The 27,025-nt window shown below is 45.6% G+C and overlaps 1 protein-coding gene across 1 annotated transcript in view; it reads left to right on the top strand.

Annotated features, from left to right (window-relative positions):
- LOC119153789 (myosin-13) overlaps nt 1–17,160 on the top strand; it is a 31,563-nt gene extending 14,403 nt beyond the window's left edge. The window contains exons 21-39 of the mRNA XM_037400653.1: nt 874–1,129; nt 2,978–3,220; nt 4,833–5,009; nt 5,651–5,796; nt 5,878–5,968; nt 6,753–7,142; nt 7,237–7,363; nt 7,783–7,901; nt 8,600–8,796; nt 9,316–9,499; nt 10,384–10,549; nt 11,343–11,467; nt 13,116–13,424; nt 13,511–13,714; nt 13,799–13,924; nt 15,052–15,222; nt 16,094–16,198; nt 16,280–16,375; nt 16,828–17,160. Coding sequence (XP_037256550.1) covers nt 874–1,129; nt 2,978–3,220; nt 4,833–5,009; nt 5,651–5,796; nt 5,878–5,968; nt 6,753–7,142; nt 7,237–7,363; nt 7,783–7,901; nt 8,600–8,796; nt 9,316–9,499; nt 10,384–10,549; nt 11,343–11,467; nt 13,116–13,424; nt 13,511–13,714; nt 13,799–13,924; nt 15,052–15,222; nt 16,094–16,198; nt 16,280–16,375; nt 16,828–17,160 — 3,565 coding nt within the window. The remainder of the gene's footprint in view (nt 1–873; nt 1,130–2,977; nt 3,221–4,832; nt 5,010–5,650; nt 5,797–5,877; nt 5,969–6,752; nt 7,143–7,236; nt 7,364–7,782; nt 7,902–8,599; nt 8,797–9,315; nt 9,500–10,383; nt 10,550–11,342; nt 11,468–13,115; nt 13,425–13,510; nt 13,715–13,798; nt 13,925–15,051; nt 15,223–16,093; nt 16,199–16,279; nt 16,376–16,827) is intronic.
- Nucleotides 17,161–27,025: the final 9,865 nt, after the last annotated feature.

Here is a 27,025-nt window from a genome sequence, read left to right as displayed (position 1 = left end):
AGGTACTCCATACTTTCAACCATTCCAGATGCCCCTCCCATTTCAGTTGTCTCCCTTTGAGATGAATCATGTAAGATTTAGAGTGTAGGAGTGGCAGCACTAGGCAAGCCAAGCAAACTTTCTCAAATGTTGTTGACAAGTGAAAACTTTAGGAGGAGCAAGGATTGCATAAATGTATAGGATGCTCTGCCAACCAGCTGCTTGTATTTGTAATACTCCGCAGTATATATTTAGCTCAGGGGGGGTCCTGAGCCAGGCATAGTTTCTAAGAATTCAGTAACTTACTGAATTTCTCTGCAAGGAATTGTCTGATCTCCCCTTGAGCACATCAACAACATCCTCTTGCATTCAATACCATAAAAAGTTTTGGGTTCAATTTTATTTTTTTTTTTTAAGTTTTTCTGTTTCTGTCTAACAATTTCTAATATGGCATTTCCTAGTTTGAGTGACCCAAAAAGCAACAAGCTGCTGTTTCCATAAAAGACAGTAAATCCCAGATTTGTAATCTCAACAGCAGTACTTCAGGGATGTCAGTTTTCACTCTGGTATTTCACCTGAGTGCTTGTCCTTTCTTTGAGATTAAAGAAGATCTCAGAAATTCCCAGGCAACTTGCCAGAGAAATCTGTCTGGTTTTGAGTATTTCTGCCTCTTATATCCAGGGATAGTTATTGTTTGTGCTACTGAACCAGCCATTCTGCAGTTAAGGGCCTAGAAATGACTCTTTAATACAAGCAAGGGAAATAAGGAAAAGAAAAAAAAAGTCTCATGCAAGAGTTCCTTAAAGAAAATGCTGATGCTGTATGGCCAATAATGAGTCTGTTTCCAACCCAAGTCTCACCAGCCTCATAAGCTGTGTTTTCATGTATTTTCAGAGAATCCATTTATATCATCCAATACAATGTTCGCGCATTCATGAACGTGAAGCACTGGCCCTGGATGAAGCTGTATTTCAAGATGAAGCCCTTGCTGAAGAGTGCAGAGTCTGAGAAGGAGATGGCCAACATGAAGGAAGAGTTTGAGAAAACCAAGGAAGAGCTTGCAAAGTCTGAGGCAAAAAGGAAAGAGCTGGAAGAGAAAATGGTAACCCTGTTGCAAGAGAAAAATGACCTGCAGCTTCAGGTTCAATCTGTGAGTAACCTCCACCTCTACGTTCACCCCACTTCTTCTTATCCTGCTGCTCTTTCCCTTGTCTTTTCCATTGTTCTTCATAAACAGACATGTAACGGGGCCAGATTCTCCACTGCTTTGTATCTGGTCTTGTCATATACACCTAAGTGAAGTGAGTACAGAGCACGTATAAAACTTTACCACCAGAAGAAATACAGAAAATTTTGACTGGGCTCCCACATAAACCCACTTGGCTATTAAGCAACCATCAGTGAAAGAATCAGATGTTCCACAGTACATTCAATGTGCTCCTAATTAATAATGGTATCTGATTCTTAATGAAATACAGGCTGTTGCCACCTCTGCTGACCACTATAACATGAAGCCAGCACAGAGGTGCTTTCCTGTCAGAGACAGGACTGAAACCATGGAACAAAAACTGATGCTTTTCTCTGGAATATCGCTGAGCAGAAACTGAAATTGCACAGGACAGGAATACATTGGTTTTCAAAGTTAATAAGATACTACATGGCCAAGGGTGGTCTGGTGCAAGTGGACCTGTCACTTGTTTCCATGTGCTTTCAAACCAGTTGGGTTCTGACAAGTATTGTTTCAAGCACCAAGGCTGTAGCTGTGCATGCAGAAGATCAGATTAGTTATCTGAATCCTTCTTCAGAACTTCAACTTAACCTCACCCCGTTTTCTGAGTTTCTTTGTACCCTTCTTGGTACTTAACACACTGTCCTCCAGAACCCACCTAGTTTACAAGCATCCGGGGCTTCACTTTAACCCCTGCACAGATGGTAAGCCAAAAAAACCCAAGAAGCCCAGATTTAACTAGACTAACTTCCAGATTAGGATGCCTTACAAAGCACTCAGATTTCAGATTTTAGAACATAAAAGAAGTCCTAAGATACGATCGCTGCCCTCAAATGTATTGTCTGACTCTCAATTCCCAGTTCCTCACCATTTTAGTATTGGAAAAATACTTCCTGTCTTCTAAGTCCCTTTTTCCTGAGGGAATTTCTATCAACCCTTCCTGAAAGATTCTACAAGCACCACCTTCTCCAAGTTAGTGATCAGAAGTTGCACGCTCACTAGCCATGATTTTCAGTGCTACAGATTTCAGTCAGAATCTGAGAGAGAATTAAACATACCATCTTCTGTTATTGCAGTGATGGCTTTCAGCCGTAACTTCTGGGAGGCAACAGATACCTTTTCCAGTATTCTACTTAAAATACATCGTTGTAGCATTAATTTAGACAAAATTTTGTCTGTCGATCGTGTGTCTCAAAATGTTAGCCATAGTAAAAGTTGCAGGCTGCAATTCAGGTCAAGCTCTTGGCTGAGAGAGGTTAGAGAATGGTGGGAGCAAGGTTAGCCTCATGTGAATAAAGCAGAAGTTTCTGGAGAGACAGACCAACCTGTGTCATTAGAGCTAGAACAGCTTATTAAAGATAAAATCATTCAACACTATGAAAGACAACTTAGAAATGCTATGTTTCACAAAGCCACAGCTAAGATCATGCTTCCAGGAAAGCCAGCGTGCTACTCACCTATTTATCTCACTAATTCCTTGCAGGCTCCTTGTTATGACTGAGCCCTGTGAGTCGGTTGCACAGTATTGCAGCAAATCCATCTGACCAGCTGGAAGGAAGGGTCTCTGCCATGGGATTATGGCCCACTTTCCTAGCCATGACTGAACAGGACAATTCCCTCATGATCAAATTGTGTGCATTCCAGCGATTTGCATAGAAAATTCTGCTCTGACTTGTGTAATCAGTTTCCTGGAGACGGCACTTGAACAACATATATTGCCTTTTGCCAGTCTTATGATAAATATAACATGCCTTCAATATGTTCTGACAGGAGAGCGAAAATCTAGCTGATGCTGAAGAGAGATGTGAAGGACTCATCAAAAGTAAAATCCAGCTGGAAGCTAAAATAAAAATACTGAGTGAAAGAATAGAGGATGAAGAGGAGACAAATGCTGAACTGGTAGCGAAGAAGAGGAAACTTGAAGACGAGTGCTCTGAGCTGAAGAAAGATATTGATGATCTTGAACTGACTCTGGCCAAAGTGGAAAAGGAGAAGCATGCAACAGAGAATAAGGTGACAGAGGAATCGGGGAATTATTCTTTCCTAGACAGTTGTCAGTTTTGTGGAAAGTTGCAGTCACTCCTAAGTGCTCTGAATGGAAGTGACATGTGCCCAAGGCATAATAGGAGAGAGGTATTGTCACTTAATGACAGAAAAAAAATTGTTAAAATCATAACTTCTCAGGAAAAACATATTTTCTGTCACATTTGAGGAAGAATTAAGAGGTCATTATGGTGCTTGATAGACAATTTCCAGTTTTGGCTATTTGCAGTCATAAGGAACCAGTATATTTGTGTCTCCTGTGTATAACTGAGGACTAGCATGCTTGTGAGTAGCACAGCACAGAATGACTATGCTGGTCCTTTCTCACATGCATTGAGGAGAACTGATTTTGCAGATGTCAAATGTTTTCTTGCAATTCTCTTGTATTTAAAAAGCCCATGTCTCAGCTAGGATGGACATCCTTTCCTTTCACTGACTTGACAATTAAGTGAGAGTTCTTCCTGATTCCTAAGGTTCACACTGTCAATGTAGCAAGGAAGGTCTATATCAGATGGTCATTAAACTCATTTATCTTCCAGTAAAAGTACAAATTTCTTCATGTACATCTCAACAATCAATTTGAAGAGACATAATTGAGATATATCTGTGTTAGAATTCAAAAGTCCATGTCTGTGGTGACAGTGTTCAGTCCTGCTGTGGAAACAATGCTAGCGAGGATATAACACCCCTGAGATTCCCTTCAGTGCCATCACTGAGAGCAATACCACATCCTAAGCTTGCAATTACAGATATGTTGGACATCTCCATACTAATTCTTAGAGGAAATCTATCTGGTGTTGGGTATTAGGATGAGGGATCAGGGCTGTATAGCTCAAGCACTCAGCAGAGTAGGCTTTCCTGATCACTCCTGTCAGGCTTCCCCATCCAAAGGGGACATACAGGAAGCAAGGGTCAGGCAGGCTAATGCACAGCGCCTGATGTGTTTGAGATAAGGCTGCTGGTGTGCCATGCTCATTGAAGTACACAGTATAAGCATCCAAGACAAAGCTAGCAGAGCTGGCATGCCCAACAACCCAGTTAGAAGCTCCAGCCCTAAATTCACGATCATCTGTTCCAAGGGCATGAGGTTTTTTGTCACGTCATCATGTTCCCTTCACTTTTACGGAAAACTTAACATATCTTTGGCTAGGCTTAGCACTTGATACCTTTTTTAAAGAACCTCACTTGCTGAGAAGTTACAGTTGTTTGCCTAGCAAGTATTTCACACATAGGAAATACATTTTTTTTCAGCAAGAGCAACTCAGAGGCCTTTTGTAAATCCTCGTGGGAAAAGCTTGTAGAGGCAAGTGAAGATACAGCACCTGTTCCACTGTACAGTTCAGCAGGATAGGGCTGGTAGTCAAAAACAACCAAAGCAAGAATTCCTGCCATTGCAGGACCAGAAAGGTGTGAATGTCAGGCATGACACTTGTTGCTACGCTACCCATGAATGACGTAGACCTCCTGTGGAGAGCACTTTGACTACATCCAAGCAAGATTTTGCAAGGGTGCACTCACTGTGTTCTCAGTCTGTCATTTCTCAAGGCACCCTCTCACAGTATGGATGCTGGCTGTCTAACAGGTTAAGAATCTTACTGAAGAGATGGCAGCTCTGGATGAAAATATTTCTAAACTCACTAAGGAGAAAAAGGCCCTCCAGGAAGCCCACCAGCAGACACTGGATGACTTGCAAGTTGAGGAAGACAAAGTCAGCACACTCACCAAAACCAAGACCAAACTGGAGCAGCAAGTAGATGATGTAAGGAAACGTTTTTTGGTTGTATAGGTGGATATTCTGACAGATGAGAAGAGACTAGAAACCTACAGTTGGGAGTATAAGCAACACCTAAAGAAGCCAAACCATCTCTAATAATTTTGGCTAATAAATCATTGCCAGTTGACAGATTATTGTGTAATCTAGTACATCTTTCATCTTCCCTGTCTATTTAAAATATGTTCATCACTGAGTATTGCAGCGTTGTAGCTTCTTGAACCCTGTTTTAACCAATTAGTTGGAGTAGTGTACCTGTGGCCGTCTGAAGTTTGCTGCAGAGTTATTTGTTGTACAGTGTGGATGTATTTCAGGAAGTTATGAACATATTTAGCAGTCTGTATGCTAGGAACTGCAGCCACGGAAAAATTCTGATTTCTGTATTTTTCAAGAACTTGTATTTCAACTGCACACAGCCAAGCTGAAGACAGCTTAATATCTGCAACCAAATTATAATGGCAGCTCTGATCTTGCAGCAAGAGCGTAGCACAGGTGGAGATGAGAAATATATACAAGGTTGATAGTTTTCTCTATTCATCAATTTTAAACTCTAGTTAGATTTTTAAATCAGGTATAGTTATTTTCAAAGTATAATTTCTGTGTTTCAAAGTATGTTTTATGTGGTTTAGTTTGAAGGATCTCTAGAACAAGAGAAGAAACTACGAATGGACCTTGAGAGAGCAAAGAAAAAACTGGAGGGAGATCTGAAAATAGCTCAGGATTCCATAATGGATCTGGAAAATGACAAGCAACAGATGGATGACAGGCTAAAAAAGTATTGCACTGACTTTTTATGCTATGAATTCTAAAATTCAGATCTTAACCGCATTGAATTTTCATTCTTGTTCTTCAACAGAAAGGATTTTGAAATTAGCCAGTTGCAAAGTAAAATCGAAGATGAGCAGGCTCAAAGTTCTCAGCTGCAAAAGAAAATTAAGGAGCTTCAGGTAAAGTCTAAGAGTTATTTGTGGGTTTAGTAGCTGAGCACAAGTTTCTTAGAACTAGTTGATATTTATTCTTACTGTTCTATGCAAGTATTTCCCTACCCATGAATAAAGCAATTAACATGGACTCTGGGTGCTGTTTGCATCTCAGGGCACTTTTAAAGAAACTCTGGTATCTAATCATATATAGCTATGTAAAAGGCTTCTCAAGTGAAGCTTGTGGCAGGCTTGGAAAATGGATTAGATACTGAGTTGTAACAGAAGCAAAGCCACTAAGAATTAATTTTTTAAGAAAACAACAAAAAGTTTCATAATCTGTCATGATCAGGACAGAGATCACTTCCTAAATGCAGAGCCAGGAAGACACTTCTCTTCAGTGCTATTAACCCACGGCTGCTCACCTCAAGGTTCCTTCCACCTTGTTTGCTGATGGAGAGAGGACACTGCCTTGTTTTTGGCCTGAGTTTTGGGAAATTTCTAAGAAACTCACACTTTTTTACATTTTCCAGTGACGCATCCCCTATTTCTTCAGAGAAGTGCAGCCCTAGATCCTTCATAACCTAAAAAATCCATTCTGAGCTATAACAAATGAAATACCAGATTTTACATTCACTGTTGTTCCAAAACCAAATATTGCATGTCCTGGGACACAATTCAATGAAATTTCTAGTGGTGCTTCACTCTCTATGCTGATATAAACATCTGTGAATGTTTGCTCTTTATTCCTTACTGGTAATTTTCAATCTGTCTATCCAGAAGTCCACATTTAACCAATTAATTTTCACAGGCTCGAATAGAGGAATTGGAGGAAGAAATTGAGGCTGAACGTGCAATCCGTGCAAAGACTGAGAAGCAGCGAGCTGACCTGTCGAGGGAGCTAGAGGAGATCAGCGAGCGCCTGGAAGAAGCCGGAGGGGCTACCGCCGCTCAAATTGAGATGAACAAGAAGCGTGAGGCAGAATTTCAGAAGATGCGTCGCGACCTGGAGGAGGCCACGCTGCAGCACGAAGCCACGGCTGCGGCCCTGCGCAAGAAGCACGCGGACAGCACCGCTGAGCTTGGGGAGCAGATCGACAACCTGCAGCGAGTGAAGCAGAAGCTGGAGAAGGAGAAGAGTGAGCTCAAGATGGAGATTGACGACTTGGCCAGTAACATGGAGTCTGTCTCCAAAGCCAAGGTTCCTGCACAGGAAAAAACATTTCTCATCACTACCATTGTTCTTCTGAACAATTAGATGAGCTGAAGGATATATGCTTTCTATTTCTTAACAGAGCAACCTGGAAAAGATGTGCCGAGCTCTTGAAGACCAGTTCAGCGAAGTCAGAACCAAAGATGATGAACACATGAGATTAATTAACGATCTGAACACACAGAAAACACGTCTACAGACTGAGAATGGTGCGTCCCCTAGATGAAACGTAATAGTCCTGTGCCAAGTACTTAAATACGCTGTTTGAATGCCAGTGTATTTTGTAACATTTCCATCACTGGATGATCTGAACAAAACTCACTATAGAATTCTCTCCTGGGGGCAGTCCATAGAAATTCCACCCAAGGAAACACAGCCAAACCCAGAGAGGCACTATCAGTCAAAGTGAACGTGTGAGTCTGTGGTCAGTTCATCCCGTTCCCTTTGATGCCAGCACAATGCCTCTCTTTGGCAGCTTTTCCCGACCAATGTGAATGAAATTGCTATCCTCCCTTCATTTTACCACATTATATCTTGTAATCACTTTCCATACGGCTAGCTCTTCTCATTTGTATCTTATGTCTCGTATCTCTGCCTAAAAATAAATAAATAAATGTTTTCTCGCTAGGTGAACTTTCTCGGCAACTGGAGGAGAAGGAGTCCTTGATTTCTCAGCTGACTCGAGGCAAACATGCTTTCACTCAGCAGACTGAAGAACTGAAGAGGCAAGTAGAGGAAGAAAATAAGGTGATTTGCTTTAATTTGGAGCAAAAAATAAACCAGTGAGCTAAAAAAATAAATGAGATTTCTCCTCAGAGAAAGGCGGAGACATCAGAACAGTGAAACTTCTGAATTTTGTTTTAGAGCATAACACAGAGACGAGATCTTAGAAGTGAAATAAGGAAGACAATTTAAGTCCTTCCCATCATGCTTTCTGAAGTTCAAAAACATGAGAGAAGCGAATGAAAATAGCTCTGTATAGCTTGCTGCTACAGGAAATCCCTGAGGCAAAGAAAACAGCAGCCAAAAAAAAAGGAAAGAGAGCAGGAATGCAGGTGTACCCAGGGTTAGATATGACAAAACAGTTGAGAGTGTCTTCCACCTTCAGATAAATACCAAACTCTACCTGAAAAGCTTACAGAGAAGCTTCTTGAGATGTAATTCCTGCCTTGTCTGTTGCTAGGTTTCATGCGTCTTTGCCAAAAGCTCTTGGTGCAGGTATGTTTGAGAGGCAGCATCCCAGAAAAAAAATGGACAAGTGCCTGACCTCACTTAACAGCATCAAGCCTGAAACACAGCCTCCCTCAGGTCGCTTTGTTCCTTCTGTTACTCTAGCAACTGTTGCACATGGGCAGCAAGACATGAAGGTTTTATCAAAATACAGTAACAAAGTCCAGTCACAAATTATTAATATTTTGACAATTTGTATAATTTTAATTACGAAGGCCAAGAACGTGCTGGCCCACGCCTTGCAGTCTGCTCGCCACGACTGTGACCTGCTGCGGGAGCAATACGAGGAGGAGCAGGAAGCCAAGGGGGAGCTGCAGCGCGCCCTGTCCAAGGCCAACAGCGAAGTGGCCCAGTGGAGAACCAAATACGAGACGGACGCTATTCAGCGCACGGAGGAGCTGGAGGAGGCCAAGTACGTGGGAAGCGGGATAGTCTGGAGCAACGAGAAGGGTATTTTAGTAAAAATTTAAGAATGAACCAGAGGAAACCAGAATACGCTTGTAGTGGGAATATGCAGAGCAGCATGCTCTGATGTGTTAGGAGTCAAAAGGGGAGTGAGTAGAGGTTTGAAGGAGGAAAATAAGTAGAGGCTTGGGAGTGTCTACAGGAAGGAGAATTCCAGTGCATTAACTATGGAGTTAATCATAGCAGTTGAAAAGTCACATTCTTTACACTGCCAATGCTGAAAGTGTGTTTCTAGCTCCTCTCCACATCGCGATAGTCTACTCCTTGGGTGAGTACTCTCCCAGCCTATGCATCCCTCCAGCATGCTGTGTCATCCCAGGCTCCCATCAGTGCCCCCTGTTCACATCGTCACAGCTTTCTACTTTGCTTTCTCCATCCATCTCTCCCATGCCAAACTCCCTTCCTGTTCGTTTTCTAAGAATGTCAGATTTCTCCTTCTCTCAGCACCAATTGTCTCATCCTGCAGAAAGAAGCTGGCTCAGCGCCTGCAGGAGTCAGAGGAGCAGACTGAGGCTGTCAACTCGAAGTGTGCTTCACTGGAGAAGACAAAGCAGAGGCTGCAGGGCGAAGTGGATGACCTCATGATTGATGTGGAGAGGTTGAACGCAGCTTGTGCGGCATTTGATAAAAAGCAGAAGAATTTCGACAAGGTTCATACAGAGAGCCTGCCAAATGTGAAAAACATCAGACACTTGATAGGCCAGGCCAAATTCTGAAATTATGAAAGTTCTGCACTCACAGTAAGATACACTGTATTTTATCCAAAGCAAAGCTGCGGTAAAGAACACATAATGAGACATATAGTAATAACGTCACAGTGTGAGTAACCCCAGATGACCACAGCAAACAATGAAGTAGCTTTCTGATAGTTTTAAAAAGCATTAAGTTTTTGCAAGGGAGTATAAGAGGATCCATATCTAGTCTTTGATCAAGCAGACTCAGCAAGTATTCACATGCAAGCTAGACTTTCAGCCGGTGCTAATTTGCTGGCCTTGTATGTGGGTTAGGCAGAGCCTCAGACTCCTCTCCACAGTTCCAGCCCTCATTGCTTTTAATAACATTTAAAATAATCAGCACTGTTTGGCCGAGTGATGTTGCACAGCCCTGTGCCTTGGCCCAGCCTTGTGTGAGCGAATTAGGTGAATGTGCTACAACAGACACCCTGCAGGGCTGTTGTGTCAAACTCAGGAGACAATCTGTAGAACATGATCTTTCTTGGCGGGCTGAGTGCCAGAGCACTGGCTCCTGCAATAATAGAAAGGTTCACACAGCCTCATCGTGTCCAGGCTGTTGTCAACCCAAACTCCTGCCTGAGAGTCTGGGGTATGCACTAGTGCTGGCTGAAGAGGGTGAGTGAAGTAGCTTCCACCAAAACGGCCAGAGTACGTATCACGGTGAATTGATTGTCACAGGCAGAGAACAATCCAAAGCAAAAGACTGCAAGACATGTCATGCCTCTTGGGTTCTTGCCCTGTAGATGTGCAGAGACAGGAGTACTGCAGAATAGGTCATTCTTCTGCTCCTGTCACTCCAGGTCCTGGCTGAATGGAAACAGAAGTACCAGGACAGTCAGGCTGATTTGGAAGCTGCCCAGAAGGAGTGTCACTCTCTCAGCACTGAGATCTTCCGGATGAAGAATGCCTATGAAGAAATGCTTGACCAGGCTGAGACTGTCAGATGGGAAAACAAGAACCTCCAGCGTAAGTTCAGATCTCTATCAGCTGGAATCCACCAGGAGTCCTAAGATGTGTCTACATTCCTTGGATACCAGAACTCTGCCTCTCCCCAGGGTTTTGTTCCTTAGGATTTTCCCCACAACGCTCAGGTTAGGTGTCTGTCTTTCCTGTTCAGCTGATCACAAAGTCACCTGTAAGCACATGCCTATGGTTCATTAACAGCATCCTACTTCCTCATGGTATTCTCCTCCTTCACACCATCATAACCCCATTCATGAATAGCGATGAAGTTACCTGAATGGACAGAAATTATGATGAAAAAAGATACTCGATTTTTTCCAGATTACCTCACTCACTGTCATTAGAAAAAAATCTGGAGGGCTGTTGTCTTATCTCCTGATTATTGGAGGACCATGCAGCTGTGGCACAACAGATTGGCATTTAATAAACAAACTAACCATCTAAAGGAAACCCAACCCTGTTCTTTTTTGTGAGCTGAATGATCCCTGGGAAGTATTTGAGGATAAAGAGAACAATCAAACAGAACTGTCTCTGGAGATGTAATTTCGCTATCCAGAGGAAGTCAACATTCTTTTCTGAGCTTACTCCAGCTGGCCACTCCCATTTTTAAATTGCACACTGACCTGGAAGCAGGAGGTAACCAGAAATAAAGACTGCACACAAGACTTATTATTTCTCCTCACTGCATCACATTACATCATTAACTCTTCCATCACTCCCATTGGCAAACAGCAATTGCAGGTGCCATTGAAAACTTTATTTCAGATGAGCTGAGTGTGTGTTTTCTGTGTTGCAGAGGAAATTTCTGATCTGACCGAACAGATAGCTGAATCTGGAAAAGCTAAACATGGACTGGAGAAAGCAAAGAAGCAAATTGAGCAAGAAAAGTGTGACCTTCAAGCAGCATTAGAAGAAGCAGAGGCAAGTGTCCTCAATAAGGGGGCTTGTTTCTAGAGAGATCATGAATGGAGAAAATTTGGAGGTTATATACACCTGTTTGTCCTGCCACCATCACAAAGGTGCAGTATGAGAGCACAAGCAGATCAAATAGCATAAGGAGGGCTCCTCTCCCATACCAATGTGGCATTCCTTACTGTGCTATCACGCAAAAACTACTCAGTCCAGACTAAAATAGAGATCATTTCACACCACCTGTTTGAATGAGCTCCTGTAGAAGGCTGAAGAAAGGCCATTTGTATTTCAGGACTCAGACAAGTTTTGTTTTCTAGTAAAATTAATCAAGGATGTTTTCAGAGCAAGTCTAATCTAGACTTAAAAGTTTTCTCAGTGTGACCTCCTGCTCAAAGAAAGCTGAATGTTGAAGGCAATTAAGATTATATTTCTTCAGTTCCTCCACTTTCAATGAATGGGAGCCAGTAAGACAGTCAAAGAGCAGTCAGTTCACAGGACGTGTTTTGATGAACACAAAGAGGTTGCTGGGGATCAACTGAATCGTGGAGATGTGGCTGGTACACTGATGTGCTTTGCTGACGCAGGCTGCATACCAGGTCCCACAAGTCCATGACTGCTCAGTCTTCCTTACTGTCTTTGGCTGCCCCTCAGCACTTCATAACTTTAAATTTAGTTTTTTCCCGGTCCATGCCAAATTGCAGCTCCTTCAGTTCCTTCTTGTCTGGGTTCTGCCTTTTGTTCCCACTCTGCCCTGACCGTCCCTGGAAAAAGCTTTTATTACTTTTGTATAACCATATCTGATTCTCCACAAAATGTCTGAGAGCATTTCACGGAGCCGCTCACGGTATACCTAGGACATAGCTCAGAGACACAGAATTAGCTTAGACTGGAAAGGATCTCTGGAGATCTTTAGTCCAACCTCCTGCTCAATGGAGGGCTAACTTCAAAATTACATTAGGTTGCTCAAAGCCTCGTCTGCTTGGTCTTTATAACTTCCAAGGATGGAGACTTCACAGTATTGCTCAACAACTTCCTCCAGTGCAGCATCATTCTTATTGGAAAATATTTTTATCTGAAATAGGCATCTCTGTAGGGTCTATTTTAAAAGAGATGCCAAGGCTACATCAACTGTTTCATTCTCTGGATGGGCTTATTTCTGTCCGCTGTTTGTAAAGACTCAGCCTCAGGCTTTAAACTCCTAGGCACCTGAAGCTAGATAATGTGAGTATCAAAGGGAAAAGGCTGTATGGAAGTAGAACATGCCCACAGTGTGGTGGGACTACGTGCAGACCCCCTAAGCAGACTTAAGCATGGAGGTGCAAGAGAAGGCAAGCTTCTTCTGAGCCCGAGGCTTGACCATCCCATTTTGTCATATGTTTTGTTATCTCTGCAGTATCAACAGAGCACTCAGTGCCCAGGCCTTTTGGCTTCAGAGGTATTTTCCTAAGGAGTCTTATTCCTAAATTACTGATTAATATCCAGTTGAGGTGTAGTGACTCTTGTGTAGGGGAACAGCAGTCAGTACTAGGCCTTTTCTAAAGGTCCACAGTAAGGCACGCAATACCTGTGTTACTGGCTGCAAAGTGCCAAAATTCTGCATGGGTATTTCCCATTAATGGACACTACAGATCCATTGATGTTATTTCAACCCTGCCAGGGCTCTTTAGAGCACGAAGAGGGAAAAATCTTACGCGTTCAGCTGGAGCTGAACCAGGTGAAGTCAGATGTTGACAGAAGGAACGCAGAGAAAGATGAGGAAATTCAACAGCTGAAAAGGAATCACCAGAGGGTATTAGAGACTATGCAGACCACACTGGATGCTGAGATCAGAAGCAGAAATGACGCATTGAGGCTGAAAAAGAAGATGGAGGGAGATCTGAATGACATGGAAATACAGCTGAGGCATGCCAACTGTCAGGTGGCAGAGACACAGAAGCACCTCAAAGCTGTGCAAGGGCAACTCAAGGTAAGGGCCATGAGGGCTACTGTCCTACAAGTCTTTGCCACTCACTCTGCTTGCCTCTGAGTCTCCTGGTGCTTTCACCTTCAAAGGACTCCCAACTCCATTTGGATGATGCTTTGAGACAGAATGATGACCTGAAGGAGCAGCTTGCCCTGGCAGAGCGTAGGAACAATCTGATGGCAACAGAAGTGGAGGAGATGCAAGCTGCTATGGAGCAGACAGAGCGAGCCCGTAAAGTTTCTGAGCAGGAGCTGACAGATGCCAGCGAGCGAGCACAGCTCTTCCACTCGCAGGTATTTGGCATCTCCTGTACAACAGGCATGCGGGAGTGGTATGAAACGGGGTGGGAATGACCTATCTCTGGACTGTCCCCACAGTACACAAGCCTTCTCAACACCAAGAAGAGACTGGAAGTGGACATTACTCATTTACAGAACGAGGTCGAAGACAGCATTCAGGAAGCCAGAAATGCAGAGGAGAAAGCAAAGAAAGCGATCACAGACGTGAGTACTCTTGCTTGCCTCTCTTCCACATGATACTACTGCAGTCACTTTTGCGCTTTAGAAAGGCAGCAGTCAGGTGGAGGAGAACAAATTCTTCAACACAGGAACAGAAAATATTGGTGACAGACAATCTCGCCCACATGGGCCTCATGCAGCCTCTGCCCTACTGCTTGCCATGGAAGACCCCCTCAGTCTAGGTCCTCTACTCATGTTCTGCTAGCAGCCTGTGTTGAAGAGGCATCCTGTCTCCCCTCCCTCATACCCACATTCCCTTTTGCTTCCAGGATAAATGTAATAGGATAGAAGAGATGGCCACAAAATTGTAACAGGAAAAGAGCAGTCCAAACCAAATCCCATTTAGACATGGCACAGAAAAGCTGAAATTAAGGCTAAAATCATACATGCTTCCACACATGTAAGAAATAAAAAGAATGGAAATTCTTTTTAAAAGTTTAAACAAGGCTACAGTTCCACGGCATCAGAAGAGACCAACCTCAGGAATACCTCTGAAAGGCAGATGAAAATGAAACAGAAAATTGCATCAAGCCAAGGCATACCTGGGCCTGAAGCACTCTTCTGCCCACCTGCCTGCGGCAGTGCTGCGGGTCCCCTCTGCCCTGTCACACTGGAGACAGCTGTCCATCCAGGTCCTGGACACCTCAGCAGGCACAAGCTTGACATTGTGGTTCGAGATACTTGGGGTCATTTCATTAGCAAAAACTGCTTGGGAGTCTGACTTTTCAGCAAATTTAGGCAGCAAATGGCCAGATATTCAAAATCAGTTGGGAGCCCAGAGATGCAGAGTGTTAGCTGGTGATACTTCAGCGTGTCTCTAATTTCCACTGTCTCTTAAAAAAAAATGGAACTTCGGTATAGAGTCATTTGCATGCCTTAATTTTTTTTTTTTCTTGTCATCAACCTTGCTTGTTCTCCAAGGCAGAGTAGCTCTAGAAATGCCAATACTGAGAAACAGTGACCCCCTTTATATGACAGATTCTTGGCACAGCCGTGAGCACTGACTGAGAATGCAAAAAGCCACACACCAGCGCGAAGCTGGGCAGTGCTCCCAGGGAGAGTGCAGAACTGCCAGGGAGGCATATTCATAACATAACTGTGCACTGCAACAGGCAGCCATGATGGCAGAAGAGCTGAAGAAGGAGCAGGACACCAGCGCCCACCTGGAGAGGATGAAGAGGAATCTGGAACAGACAGTGAAGGACCTGCAGCTCCGACTGGATGAAGCCGAGCAGCTGGCTCTGAAGGGTGGAAAGAAGCAGCTCCAGAAACTAGAGGCGAGGGTATGGTGAACACCATGGTAGGATAAGGTCAAGTTCCCGAGTGGTCCCTTGGTTGCTGGAACCCTTTGGGAAGGTTACAACAGGGACAACCCCAGGTATCTCCAGCAGGTGAGATGAGTAGTTAAACCCTGCACTGCTGGCAAGGAACAGGCATAGATGTGCCACCTTACACCTCTAACCTAATAACTGAGGAAGCTGGACAAGCATGAGGGGAGTAGACAGCAGTCAGATTTCCACGCTATCCCTAAATGGTACGTGCTGCTGCCAGTCCCAGAGGCAGAGCATTGGGCTAGAGAGACCACTCTCCTGGCCCCCTTTCTGTGCTTCTCAACTGCTGCTGTTCCAAAATACAGCACAACTGACTGGGAGTTAGTTTGGCTTTGACAGAAAATATCCCCACAGAAATAAACCCACTGGTGTCCAGGTTTGACTTACACACGCTCCAGAAGAGGTGTTGAGCTACGGGAGGTTGTTAAGGACTATTCATGAGGATGAGCTGGGCTCCAAGACTACAAATTAAACAGATTTTCCCCATTTACCTGGTGAACGTTGACAGAGCCCTCCCTTTCCTGTTTCAATTTCCACTTCTCTGAGAGATTTAAGTCCAATTTTGTTACAAATGCCCCAGGTAAGCACGGCTAAGTTCCTTCTATAACTAACTATGGATTCACACACCATGTCCCCAGTAATACAGCATGGCAAGCAGTTTTTAGCTACTCTAGCCTCAGGAAGCTTGCCCTGCATGGTCGCTTTCTGCATGGCCACTTTTTCCGTGGCCTTGGTCTGCAGAACCCTGGTTCCCGGAACCCTACAGTGGTACCAACAGCCACTCTTGGCAGGTTGCTGCATTCACCATGATACTGTGTTTCAGATTAATGAGTTAGAAAATGAGCTTGATGCCGAGCAGAAAAGAGGAATAGAGTCGCTGAAAGGTGCTCGCAAGTACGAACGAAGGCTGAAGGAGCTCACTTACCAGGTATTTCAAATCCTCTGCCCTCTTAACATGCATCACCTCAAGCCCTCTTCCAAGGCTAACTTGATTTTTCACTTCCCACAGTCTGAAGAGGATAAGAAAAATATTCTTCGGCTCCAGGACCTGGTAGACAAGCTGCAATTAAAAGTGAAAGCATACAAGAAGCGGGCTGAGGAAGCTGTGAGTGTGGGAGTCTCTAAATCTTTGCGAGCCCTGGGTGGAGATTTCCAAAAGGTTCAGCCTCCCAAGTTCATTAAAATAATTGAGTACTCAGTGTGATAGGGCAGCTATGGCCACTGCCTTTGAACATTCCTCACCTGGTAAAGACTTAACAGCTCACAACAGAGCAGGCACAGCTGGAATTGTCCTGAGGTTGTCAAAGTTTTGGAGCTACACTAGCCAATTTTCCCAACCTGGCTCTGATCAGGACTAATTGCTCTGTCCCCAGCTGAGTGCTCATGTTGTTAATACTACCAGACAGAAACGCAGAGGGTGCTGGCAACACAGGGGTGTAGCTGCAAGGCTAACTAGTGGGTGATATTATTGTGGTGCAGCCATAGGGTGTTTGGTTAATGGTAATGGGATGATGCCAGTTTTTGTCCATGTCACTGATGTCACTGCGTGACTTCCAGGAGGAACAGGCAAACACTAACCTCTCACAGTGCCGCAAGACCCAGTACAAGCTGGAAGAGGCTGAGGAACGAGCTGATATTGCTGAATGCCAGGTTAACAAGTTGCGAGCCAAAAGCCGTGACATTGAAGGACAGGTGAGCCGAGGGGCTGCAGAGAAGGACCGTTTCCATGTGGCAAGTGCCCCAGGGGTCTCTGCCCAAATGCCTGGCAGCCACTCTGTAGATCTCCCACTCTCGCAATGGAGCATCCTCATAAAGGAAGGCCAGAAACACATTTATTCAAAACCAGTGGGTTTTGAAGGTCCTGTCAGTGCCTCCCAAGAGACAGACTAGATTTGATCGACTTTAAGAATTCAGGTCTTTCAGCAGAATTGGGAGATACTGGTTCTGTGCCAGTAATATGGCAGAACATTTGCAATAGCTACAGCTTCGAAACAACGCCAGATATAATTCAACCACTCCAACAACCTCTACATTACCTTCTTTTTTATTTATTTATTTATTTATTTAGAAATCAGAGGAATGAGCTGACCGGAGCTGTGGCAGGCACCCTTACGGTACAGACTGCTGTGCATCCGCCGGAGATCAGCACTGCTTGCTTTGAGTGACCAGGTGTGCGGTCACTGCCCCTCCCGCCGGCCGCCGTTACCCAGCCCCAGTAGGAGCTGAGAAATAAAACCCACCCTGAGTGACGGGGCTGTCCCGCCTTACCGGACTGACCGCCAGCATGTGTGGGTGGGCGCAGCGGGCTGGGGGTCTGCTCCGCGGCGGGTCTGCGCGGTGCGGTGCGGCTGTGCTCCGCGGGGGTCCGCTCCATGTGGAGAGCAGGTACGAACCCGTCACGCCCCACAGCCGCGGCGCAGGATGCGCGGCCGCTCTGCCCGCCCGGGATCCGCCGGAGCCCCCGGCCGCCCCGGGAAGCCCCCTTCCCCCCCCGCCCCGGGGCGGCGCCAGGCCCGTGAGCGCCGCGCGTGGGAGCCGTGCCCGTGCCCCCGGCAGGGGGCGCTGCGCCCCGCGGCGGAGTCGGCGACGGGCGGGGCTCGCACCCCCCTGCGCGCCGCGGGCCCGGTGCGGCGGCCAGAAGCGGCGGCGGGGGCGCGCCGCGGCCTCCCCGAGCGGGGCCGGTGCAGCGGGCGCGGGGCCGGGCGGGACGAGGTTCGGGCGCTGCCCCCCCCACCCCCCCCGCCGGACCCCCGCGGGGCCGTCGCGGAGGGGCGAGGCCGTTCGGCAGCGCGTTACGGCTGCGGGTCTCCCGTGTTACCGTGCCCGCGGCCTGCGGGAGCCGGGCTTCGGCGGGTACCCGTGCGCGGGGGACAGCCGGCGGCTTTGGCCGCGCCCCTGCGTTAGGGCTGTCGTCCTCGGGCGGGGCCCCGCCACCCCCCGCTTCTGCCCGCCCCCTGCCCGCGGTGTCGCCCCGCGCTCGGGCGCTGTGCTCCGTTCGGGTCCCCGTCACTTACCCGCGGTTGCACCCCGGCCGGCTGCCGCCCGTGCGCCTCCCGACCGCTCCTCTTCCCACCCCCCCCCCTCGCCTTCGGGCCCTTTGTGCCAGCCACAGCCCGGGGACGTTTTGGCTGCCAGTGCCCCACCTGGTGACCTGCCGCCGCAGCCTGTCGAGCTGGCCCGCGTCGCCTCTGCCTCTTCTCCCCCCCCTCCACGGCCACCTGCCCCCACGGGCTCCGGTTTGCACGCAGCGTGGCGTGCCCTGTTGCCGGGGGGGCACGTGGGCAGCCCACTCACAACCACAGCGCCCTGTGACCTGAGCTGTCACCGCGCCCCCCGGCTGGCAGGTCCTGCCCGCGCTGTCGCAGGACACGGCACGGCTGTCACTGCACAGTGGTGCACGCGAGAACCGCCTGCCCCAGCCCACGAGCAGTGCTGCGATAAGCACAATGCTAGCAGACAGACCGGTAGATTAGCAGGGTTTATCCCTTTGTTAAGTACAAACCTGCTCTCAATACTCTTATTTGTGCACAAAGGAAGAAAAACGGAAAGAATGACAACTCCTGCATGGGAGCTGTGTTAAGCAGGAGTGGGTTTAAGGGTACTTTTTTATTTGGTATGATGATGGCTGCAAGCGTATTTATAAAGCTGAAAGAAAAGCCTTCGCCTGAAAATTGCTTGGCACTCCTGTGAGCTTCTAGAAACACTTTGGAGCTGCCATGAGATCTGTAGAGCCCTCCAAGTCCTTTGCCTGTCCCAGCGTATCCGGAAGGGAGAAGTAATGGCACGGCCTGATGTCTGTGCATTACCCGTGAGCCAGTACTGGCTTTTTCTTGGGATGCTGGCCAGCAGTAGGAAGGACCACTTCTGTGTGATCGCCTATCTCTTCTCAGGAGTATTCCAGGAAAGCAGCCTGTTAGGTGTTTGAGCCACACATCAGCAACACTAGCTGCCCTTTGTGACCACAGAACACATCACCTTGCTCACTCTGGGAGAGAGGCAGAATAGTCAGGGTGAAGGTTAAAGACTACCCAAATCTGTGCAGAGTGCACTGTCTGAGCTGATGGTTTGAACAATGCTCTGGCCGAGGCTTGAATTGCTCTCAGGCTGAAGGGGAGGGGGAAACAACAACCAAACAGGCCACACTTAGCTACGCATGTGAAAATGACAGCAAACATCCGTGTCATCTGCTCTTCAAAAATTGTTCACTGTTCAGCTAAGTATCTCCACACAGAGAGAGACTGAGAAGACAGGAGAGAGGCATTGAGCCTCCAGAGAATGGCAAGAACAAGGACTCTGTGCAGAGCAGTTCCAGTGGACAACTGTAAACTATGCCCAGCTCAGAGATTTTTGTATTCATGTACCTCTCTGCTTAGTTCTTGCCACTAAATTTCTAAGATATGCAGATGTGTATTAGCATTCTGAAGAGAAGCATATACAGTTTCAGGAAAACAGGAGAGGGACTGAGGGGATGCAAAAAAAACCCCAAACGCTGCTCCCCCACCACCACCCCCCAAAAAAAAAAGAAAAAGAAAAAAAAAAAGCAAAGCCCAGAAAGCTGGAACGAAATTGAAATATGATAACTGCTAAGTTTTCAAAATACACTTTATTTATTTATTTATTTAAGAACAAGAAATCTACTAGTTTTTATTTAGTTGAACCAGAGGTAAGGTGAGAAATACTTAGAAAAAAAAAAGGACAGACTCTTTATTTTAGAACAGTAACAAATAAGCTTGGTAAGAGAGCTGGAGCTGTGTCATACCTCAGTGTACATTAAGAATAACAAACTAAGTTTGCCTATCTGTGAAGTCAGAAGAAGGATTAAAATTCTGCTTTAAAAACACACCATGCACACACAAAGCTCATCCCTTCTAGGCATGGTGCCTGATCCTCCTTTAAGGTCCTGGGGGAATGGATGGAAGTGGGATTCATTCCAGGGGCCTACAAGATTCTCTTTCAAGCCTGCAGGGCCTTTTGCTAGGAAAAGGGTAAATTGTGCTGAGAGTTACAGCCCCTTCACAGCTTATGTCTGTGACTGGTATCAGAACTTATACACAGCTCGAAAAACACTGAAAGCAGAAAACTGAGATTTCTTAGGTATGAAACTGGGCTCCCATGTGCCACCATTACTCCTTACTTCTATTAGCAGACAGGCAGAGAACAAGAGGAGTCAGGGTCTGACCCTTATTAATCATGTGACAAATTTGGTCTAATTAATCTCATACATTTGTTTTAATTCTATGCAGTAATAAATCCTCTTTATAATTTCAACCTGGGACAAAGCAACTCTGTGCACCAGTGCAGGCTGGGGACTGCCTCCTGGGGTGCAGGCCTGCAGAAAAGGCCTTGGGATTCTGGTGAAAAACAAGCTGGGCCTGTGTTATCCCTGCACTAATAACGCTAACCGGTCAGGGGATTGCATTAGTAAGCAGCCAGCAGGGAGAGGGATGTGCTGTTCCCCACTGCCTGGCACCGGTGAGGCTGAGTCTGCAATACTGCGTTCAGTTTTGGGAATCACCCCCCTCCATTATATGGGAGATGTTTACAGAGAGGATCCAACAACAGCCCCTAGTGTCGGTCAGCTGGAGCGTGTGCCATGTGAGGAGACGTGAAGAGAATTAGGTTTGTTTGGCCTGGAGAAGAGAAGACCTTAACTAAGGTCTTAACTGAGGCTAACGCTGCTGAAAAGGGGGTTGTGAACTTGGATGCATCCAAGCTTTTCTGGCAAGTGCGCAGTGAAAGGACGAGAGGCCACAGTCTCATGTTGCAACCAGGGAAATTATTTTTCAGCAAAAGGCAGGCAGCGTTATTTATCATGAGTGTGCTGCAGCCCTGGGACAGGCTGCCTAGAGAGGTTGTGGAATCTCTGTCCTCAGGGATTTCCAGGATACATGCAGGCAAGGTCCTGAGCAGCTTCATCTAGCTTTGCAGTCAGCCCTGCTTGGAACAGGAGATTGTGCTGAAGATCTCCGATACGTCTTCCAGTCTACTTTTTTCACTGATTCAGTCGAACTCACTAATCTAGCAAAAAGAAAGTTGCATTCTGCTGTTCGAAGACTGATCGATTCACTGAACAGGCTGAGGAACACAGAACTGGTACCAGCCACAGGAAGGTCAGGAGCACACAGCTAGCAGGAAGGGTGGTGGCTGGAAAAGGATGGATGTGAATGAGGGCTCTGTCTCAGGCACCTGTGCAACCTGCTCTAGGGGACCCTGCTTATGCAGGGGGGGTGGACCAGATCACCCGGAGGGTTCCCTTCCAACCTCAACCGCTCTGTGATTCTGTGATTCCAATTCTATCTGTTGATTTTAACATTCTGTCCAACTCCAGCCACCCAGCTCCACTCGTACTCACAGAGCATGTTTACTTTCACGTATGAGCACCTCTGCCCCTTGCTTATCACCTAAGATCCTAGAGAAATTTTAAAATCTGATAATGCATTTTCTAATTAAAATTCTAATCCAATTGAAAAATTATATTTATTGTGGGCATGCTTTCTGGGTATGGTCTACATATCTGGACTTGTCTTATGATTACATTATTAGGATAAGTCACCATTTCTTTTAAACTTTCTTGATCATCTTAACCTGCATCCCCAGAGACTGTTACCTCCCTGGGGCAGTGGAGAACATGAGGACTCTGTAACCTTTTCTTTCCACAGTGTTGGACAAGGTGCCACAAAGCAGAACCTTCCTCACTAACCAGAGAAGCTCAACTGATTTTCAGAAACTCTTCTTTCTGTACCCATTCTGGCCACAGGAGACTTTCTGATAAAATCTTCTGGATATTTCCTTTCCTCCAGTTATTTCCCAAGTACCGAAGCCTTGCTAGATATATGAAGTGAAGATCGTTGCAATTTTTTGATAGCAGTATAGTTCAGTGCCCCAGATAGTCCCTACAGCCAACTTCACAGCCTTTTGGGCAGCCCCAGGCCCAGGCGTAGCTTGCAGGGTGCCAGGAACAGTGACACTGCTTCAGCCCACTCACCCGCTGCAGCTGACAGAGACACAGAGTAGCCTGGAAACATAAAGGAAAGGGCTGGAAAGAGTCATCTGTGGGAGCTGAGAAGAATGCGGGAGGTGGAAGTCACTAGGTGGGTCCTCATTGGCAAAGGCGGTCAGGAGAAGGCTGGCCACAGCGAGCAGGGCTGTGCTGGGTCTTTGTCAGAAGCAAGCGACACAGAGCACCCATTTGCAGAGAGAGTTTATTGCCAACCTGTTGTTTGTAAATGTGTGTCAGCAACAGCAGATTTTAAATACTAAAGCTGTCGAGGGAAAACTAACGCTGAGTTTCCAAGAGTTTATGGGACTGAATCCTCATCTTCGATACTACTCAGGATGAACACAGTTCTTGCCTCATTCTTAGAGACTTTCCTGTATGAGTCATTGTTCACGAGAGAATAGCAGCTTTATACACAGATGGTTGCAGAACAGAGACACCATTGAGAGGAAAACACTGAGACATCTATGTCCTGCAGATACAGGCACACACATATACACAGATCAACAACTTCATCCACAGAAAGCAGTCAGGCCTGCTCAGTGTGTTCAGGCAGAATTTCTGCTCTTTCATGACATAGGAAATCCCTGATGGAACTCAAGTAATGAGCAATTCATTCTGAAGAGGGAAGCTTAGCGACAGTGAAATACTAATGTCCAAACTAGTACACCCAGAGGGAGTTTGGCTGGAGGGCTGCCTGGCTGGATTGCTCTTCTTAGCTGGCCAGAAGCCCAGTTCTCCATGGGATCAAAAGAAAAGATCAGATGCTCCGGGACACAGCAAGCTGTTGGAGATAATCTGGCAAGTCCACATCACACCACTAAGACTGATACTAAGCCAGAGAGAAGGAAGTTTGAAGGAAGATTTAGGTGCTTTTATCAGATCACTCTTGGGATTTTTCCTGCTTTTCCAGTGTCTCTCCATGTGATCTTGGACAAGTCCCTTAAGACCCTTAAAGTAGGTGGTTCATGTAGGTTCATGCCCAATCTCCACATGCAGGTAACTCTCAGTTCAGTGGTTCAGGTTTGGACATCAGGGCAGCTACAACAGTATAAAGGTAACTGTGGGCAGGTTGTGCCTGTGACTGTGGGCCAGGCACTGCCTCAGATTAAACAGGTGAGGTACAGGTTCCAAAATACGGTGCCTGCACTGGAAACCCTTGCTAAAGAATTTTATGGATACCAAAAGTTTGCATGGGCTCAAAAAAATAACTGCCCTAAATAATGGAAATGAGCTATGAAATGCAAGATACCACCTCCAGCTGGGGAAGACCTGAGCTATCATTTGCTGGAAACGAAGGGGATGTTCTGCAGAAATATATCTCTGCACCTGTCTTTTTCCCTAGATTTCTGCTATTAGATATCACTGGAAACAGGATAATAAACCAGACAGACCTGTGGTCTGATCCAGAACTATTTGTCTTCTGTTGTCTCAACACTTGGAGGATGAGACTTGAATGGCAACAGCTTGCTTGTTTCTGATACACTGAAACTAACTGATTTATAGACAATGCCTTTCTTCCTTTCAATGGCTTTTCTATTTAGCATGAAATAAACATTCAATAAATAAAATCGTGTGACCTAGTGTCTATAGAGCTGGAAGAAGAGATGACAAGGCTACAGTATCTGCTTTAATGAATACAAATGCTTGGGAATCACTGAGCTGGTCTAGAGTCGGGTCTGTCCTCTGTGAGCATCCTGACCACCATGGAGTACTCTGGATCTGCCCTGCATATTTTAGTTTGCACCAAGAGGAATAGCAGTGAGATGGACTGAGGGAAGCTCTCTCCTGAAATTCTGTAGCCAGCTGATGGGAGCATGTTGTTGTGACTTAGGCTTTCCAGAGCCCCAGGAGGAGAGAGATGAGCACTGGACTGCTGGAGAGAAACAGCATGACGTTGCCGTTTCAAAAAGGGGTTTGTGACAACTGGCTGCTGTTGACACCTAACTCCAAGGTGAGGAGTCCAAGTTATGAGTCACATTTCTGTGACCAAGTATTTGCCTCTCATGCAACAGGGCAAGACCTGCCCTGCTTCTCGGTAGGAACTATGTTGACTGGAAGTAGGCTGATGTTATCGGAACAGTTTGTTGTTCTCAGCCTGCTTCCAAGAAAGGAGGTGAATGGAAGCAGTCAGGTCTCCAGGTGTATTATCCTGGCAGGCAAATCCAGTTTAGTTTCAGGTTAATCACCACCAGCTGTTTGCTCATATGGTATCACTGCCCATTTATAGACAGAGACTACATTTGTTTATGTCTGACTAAAATAGCAGGTACGGCTCTGGGCACTGTTATGACAAAGATGACTAAACCTGCCCTGGAACATCACTAAGTTTCACAATGGCCACCACCAGGCAGGGCACTGCATATCTGATCTTATTTTCAGAGCTGACCTTGTACAAGTGGATTTCCAAGGCTAGCGGAGCCACAAGAAACACTGCTAAAGGCAGAAATCAAAGGTAAAGCCATTCTGTATCAAGTGCATTTTTTAAATTGTGTTTGAATCACATATTTGGTCATATGAACATGACTCATAACTCTGAGCCCTTTCCTTGGAATGTTTCAGGTCCTGGATGCCTAAACTTCCAAGTGTGATACTCAAGAAGAAATCCCTAAACTGCATTTTGGTGGACGATGGCAGAATATTCAAGGGGGGCACTGCTATGTGTTGTCCTGCTCTTTCACTCCACCCTATGCATTCTCCTTCGTTGCTACCAGAAAGAAGACTACAAAATGAAATTTTGTTCTGAGCTCCTGTATCTGTTCTTATGTCTTTGCTGTTCAAGGCATTGAGAATTGTCACTTCCATCAAAAGGTATGGCTTTTAAGCATTTTAACAGCTGGAATTATCTTTTGTGCACAGGCTCAGAACATTTCCTCTCCAACAACAGAACTAATTTCTGCTAATCGTTTAGACCTCAAAGGTCATTTAAAGATCCAGTGCTACAAGTGGTTTCTTTTTAGTCTCCTCCTTTCCTGGTTCTTGGCCTCAGGACATCTCCTGGTGTTGCTGTGTCTTGCAAACAGGTATGGCCAATCAATTATTCATGTGAATCTCCCATGAGAGAGAATGAGATTTATTATTATTTACTGATCAATTATTCCAGTGAATCTCCATGACTAAAAATTCTCCCATGCACGAGCTCTGCAGGATCTTTTCAGTGAACACAGCAGGAGTAATTTAGCTCTTTTCCGTGGGCTAGACAGATTGTCAGATGTTGCTTTAAAGAAACAACACATTGACCATGCTGCTCCTACAGCTGTCAGATGTGAACTTTCTTCTGTTACTCCCAGGATGGTTTTCAGTCCCTCTTCAGGGACTCTGCCCTTCTGTATAGGACTTGTTTTGGTGGTGTCATTTTATGCTCCAGGTACAATCTGCAAATTCATGAAGTAAATTCTTTCTGACTCAATAACCATAACTGAGGCTCTCTGCAGTGTTGCACAAAGTTGGTTCTTTCTCATCCACAGACAGCAGTTCAATGACACCTAAGGTTTGTTAAAACATCAGATGTCCAAGACTGAGGTCTTCACCCTAGACTCTTCGGCAGCAGACAGGGAAAAAAAGGTCCTTTCAAGGTGAGACTCATCTCACCCTTACACAGAATGCATTTATGTAACACCAATTTTAGAACCGGTTTCTCATTGCTAAGTGGAATACCCTCCTAGAACAGATAATAGAGTGAGTATGACAGTTGTGGTGGCTCAGGAAATAAATTCAGAGGGATTTTACAGCCAGAGGGATTGTTTTGATCATTCAGTCAGACCTGCTGAGTACTGGCCAGAGAACACCTGCATCCAGCCAAGATGCTTTAGCTGAGCTGGTACAGGGGTTAGAAACCAAGGATGAGACTGAAAGCTGACTGATTCATTCCAATGCCTGGTACCCTTGAAGCTGCAAATCTGCATGTTTCTGGGGTAGCTTCCATGCCCTTCATCTAGTGACTCTGGCTCTAATATGCTAGATAAAAAAGCTTTCTATGCTCAGAAATAATTCTCATCATCAATAGAAAACACATCACCCTTGTACATCCTTTCCAGTAAAGACAATACATGATGCAGAAGCAAACATAGGTCTAAGCCTTTGGTAAGAGCTGTTCTCTGTGCAAGAAGTAAAGCCATTTTGCAAGCTGAGGAGAAGGACCAGACATATCTCAAGAGAAACCAACTGTGTAATTATCTGCACAATGAAATGATGATTACTTATCAAGAGATAAGTACCTCCAGCGACTGGAAAGGGATCCTCTGACATGAGCAGAGCCCTTCTGTTTACAGACTGGACATTCGTACACAAGCCAAAGTGAAGTTGTAGTGTTTACATTTGGGCTTGCCCACTGAAAAGCTGAAGTCTGTAATTGCTTCAGGAAGTGGACAGCCCTAGGACTAAAACCCTGTTAGAGTTTTTTTTCATCTAGAAAGTTCACGCAAAAAGGGGCAGAAGCCTACAAAAATATCAGAAAGGGAGATAAAGAGAAAGCAGAATAAGTTGGAAGTATAAAAATGCAGAGTTAAAAAATATCAGAGAATAAACTGAAGAAAAATATTTACGTATTCTGGCAACATTAAACATAAGAAAAGTAAAATTTAGACTAAAATTCACTGTTGTACATGAAAATGCTAAACTATTTGGTTCTGTGTTCCAACATAGGGAGAGCTGGGTTTGCACATGCTAAAGAAAAACATGTGGGTTTTTGTTCGATTTCAGTCCTTGCCATCTATAAATGGCATTGTTAGAGAATACCGGCGATAGATGTACCTGGAT

This window comes from Falco rusticolus, chromosome 1 (assembly GCF_015220075.1).
Source record: "Falco rusticolus isolate bFalRus1 chromosome 1, bFalRus1.pri, whole genome shotgun sequence".
Classification (NCBI taxonomy): Eukaryota; Metazoa; Chordata; class Aves; order Falconiformes; family Falconidae; genus Falco; species Falco rusticolus.
This window is presented reverse-complemented; position numbering and strand designations above follow the sequence as displayed.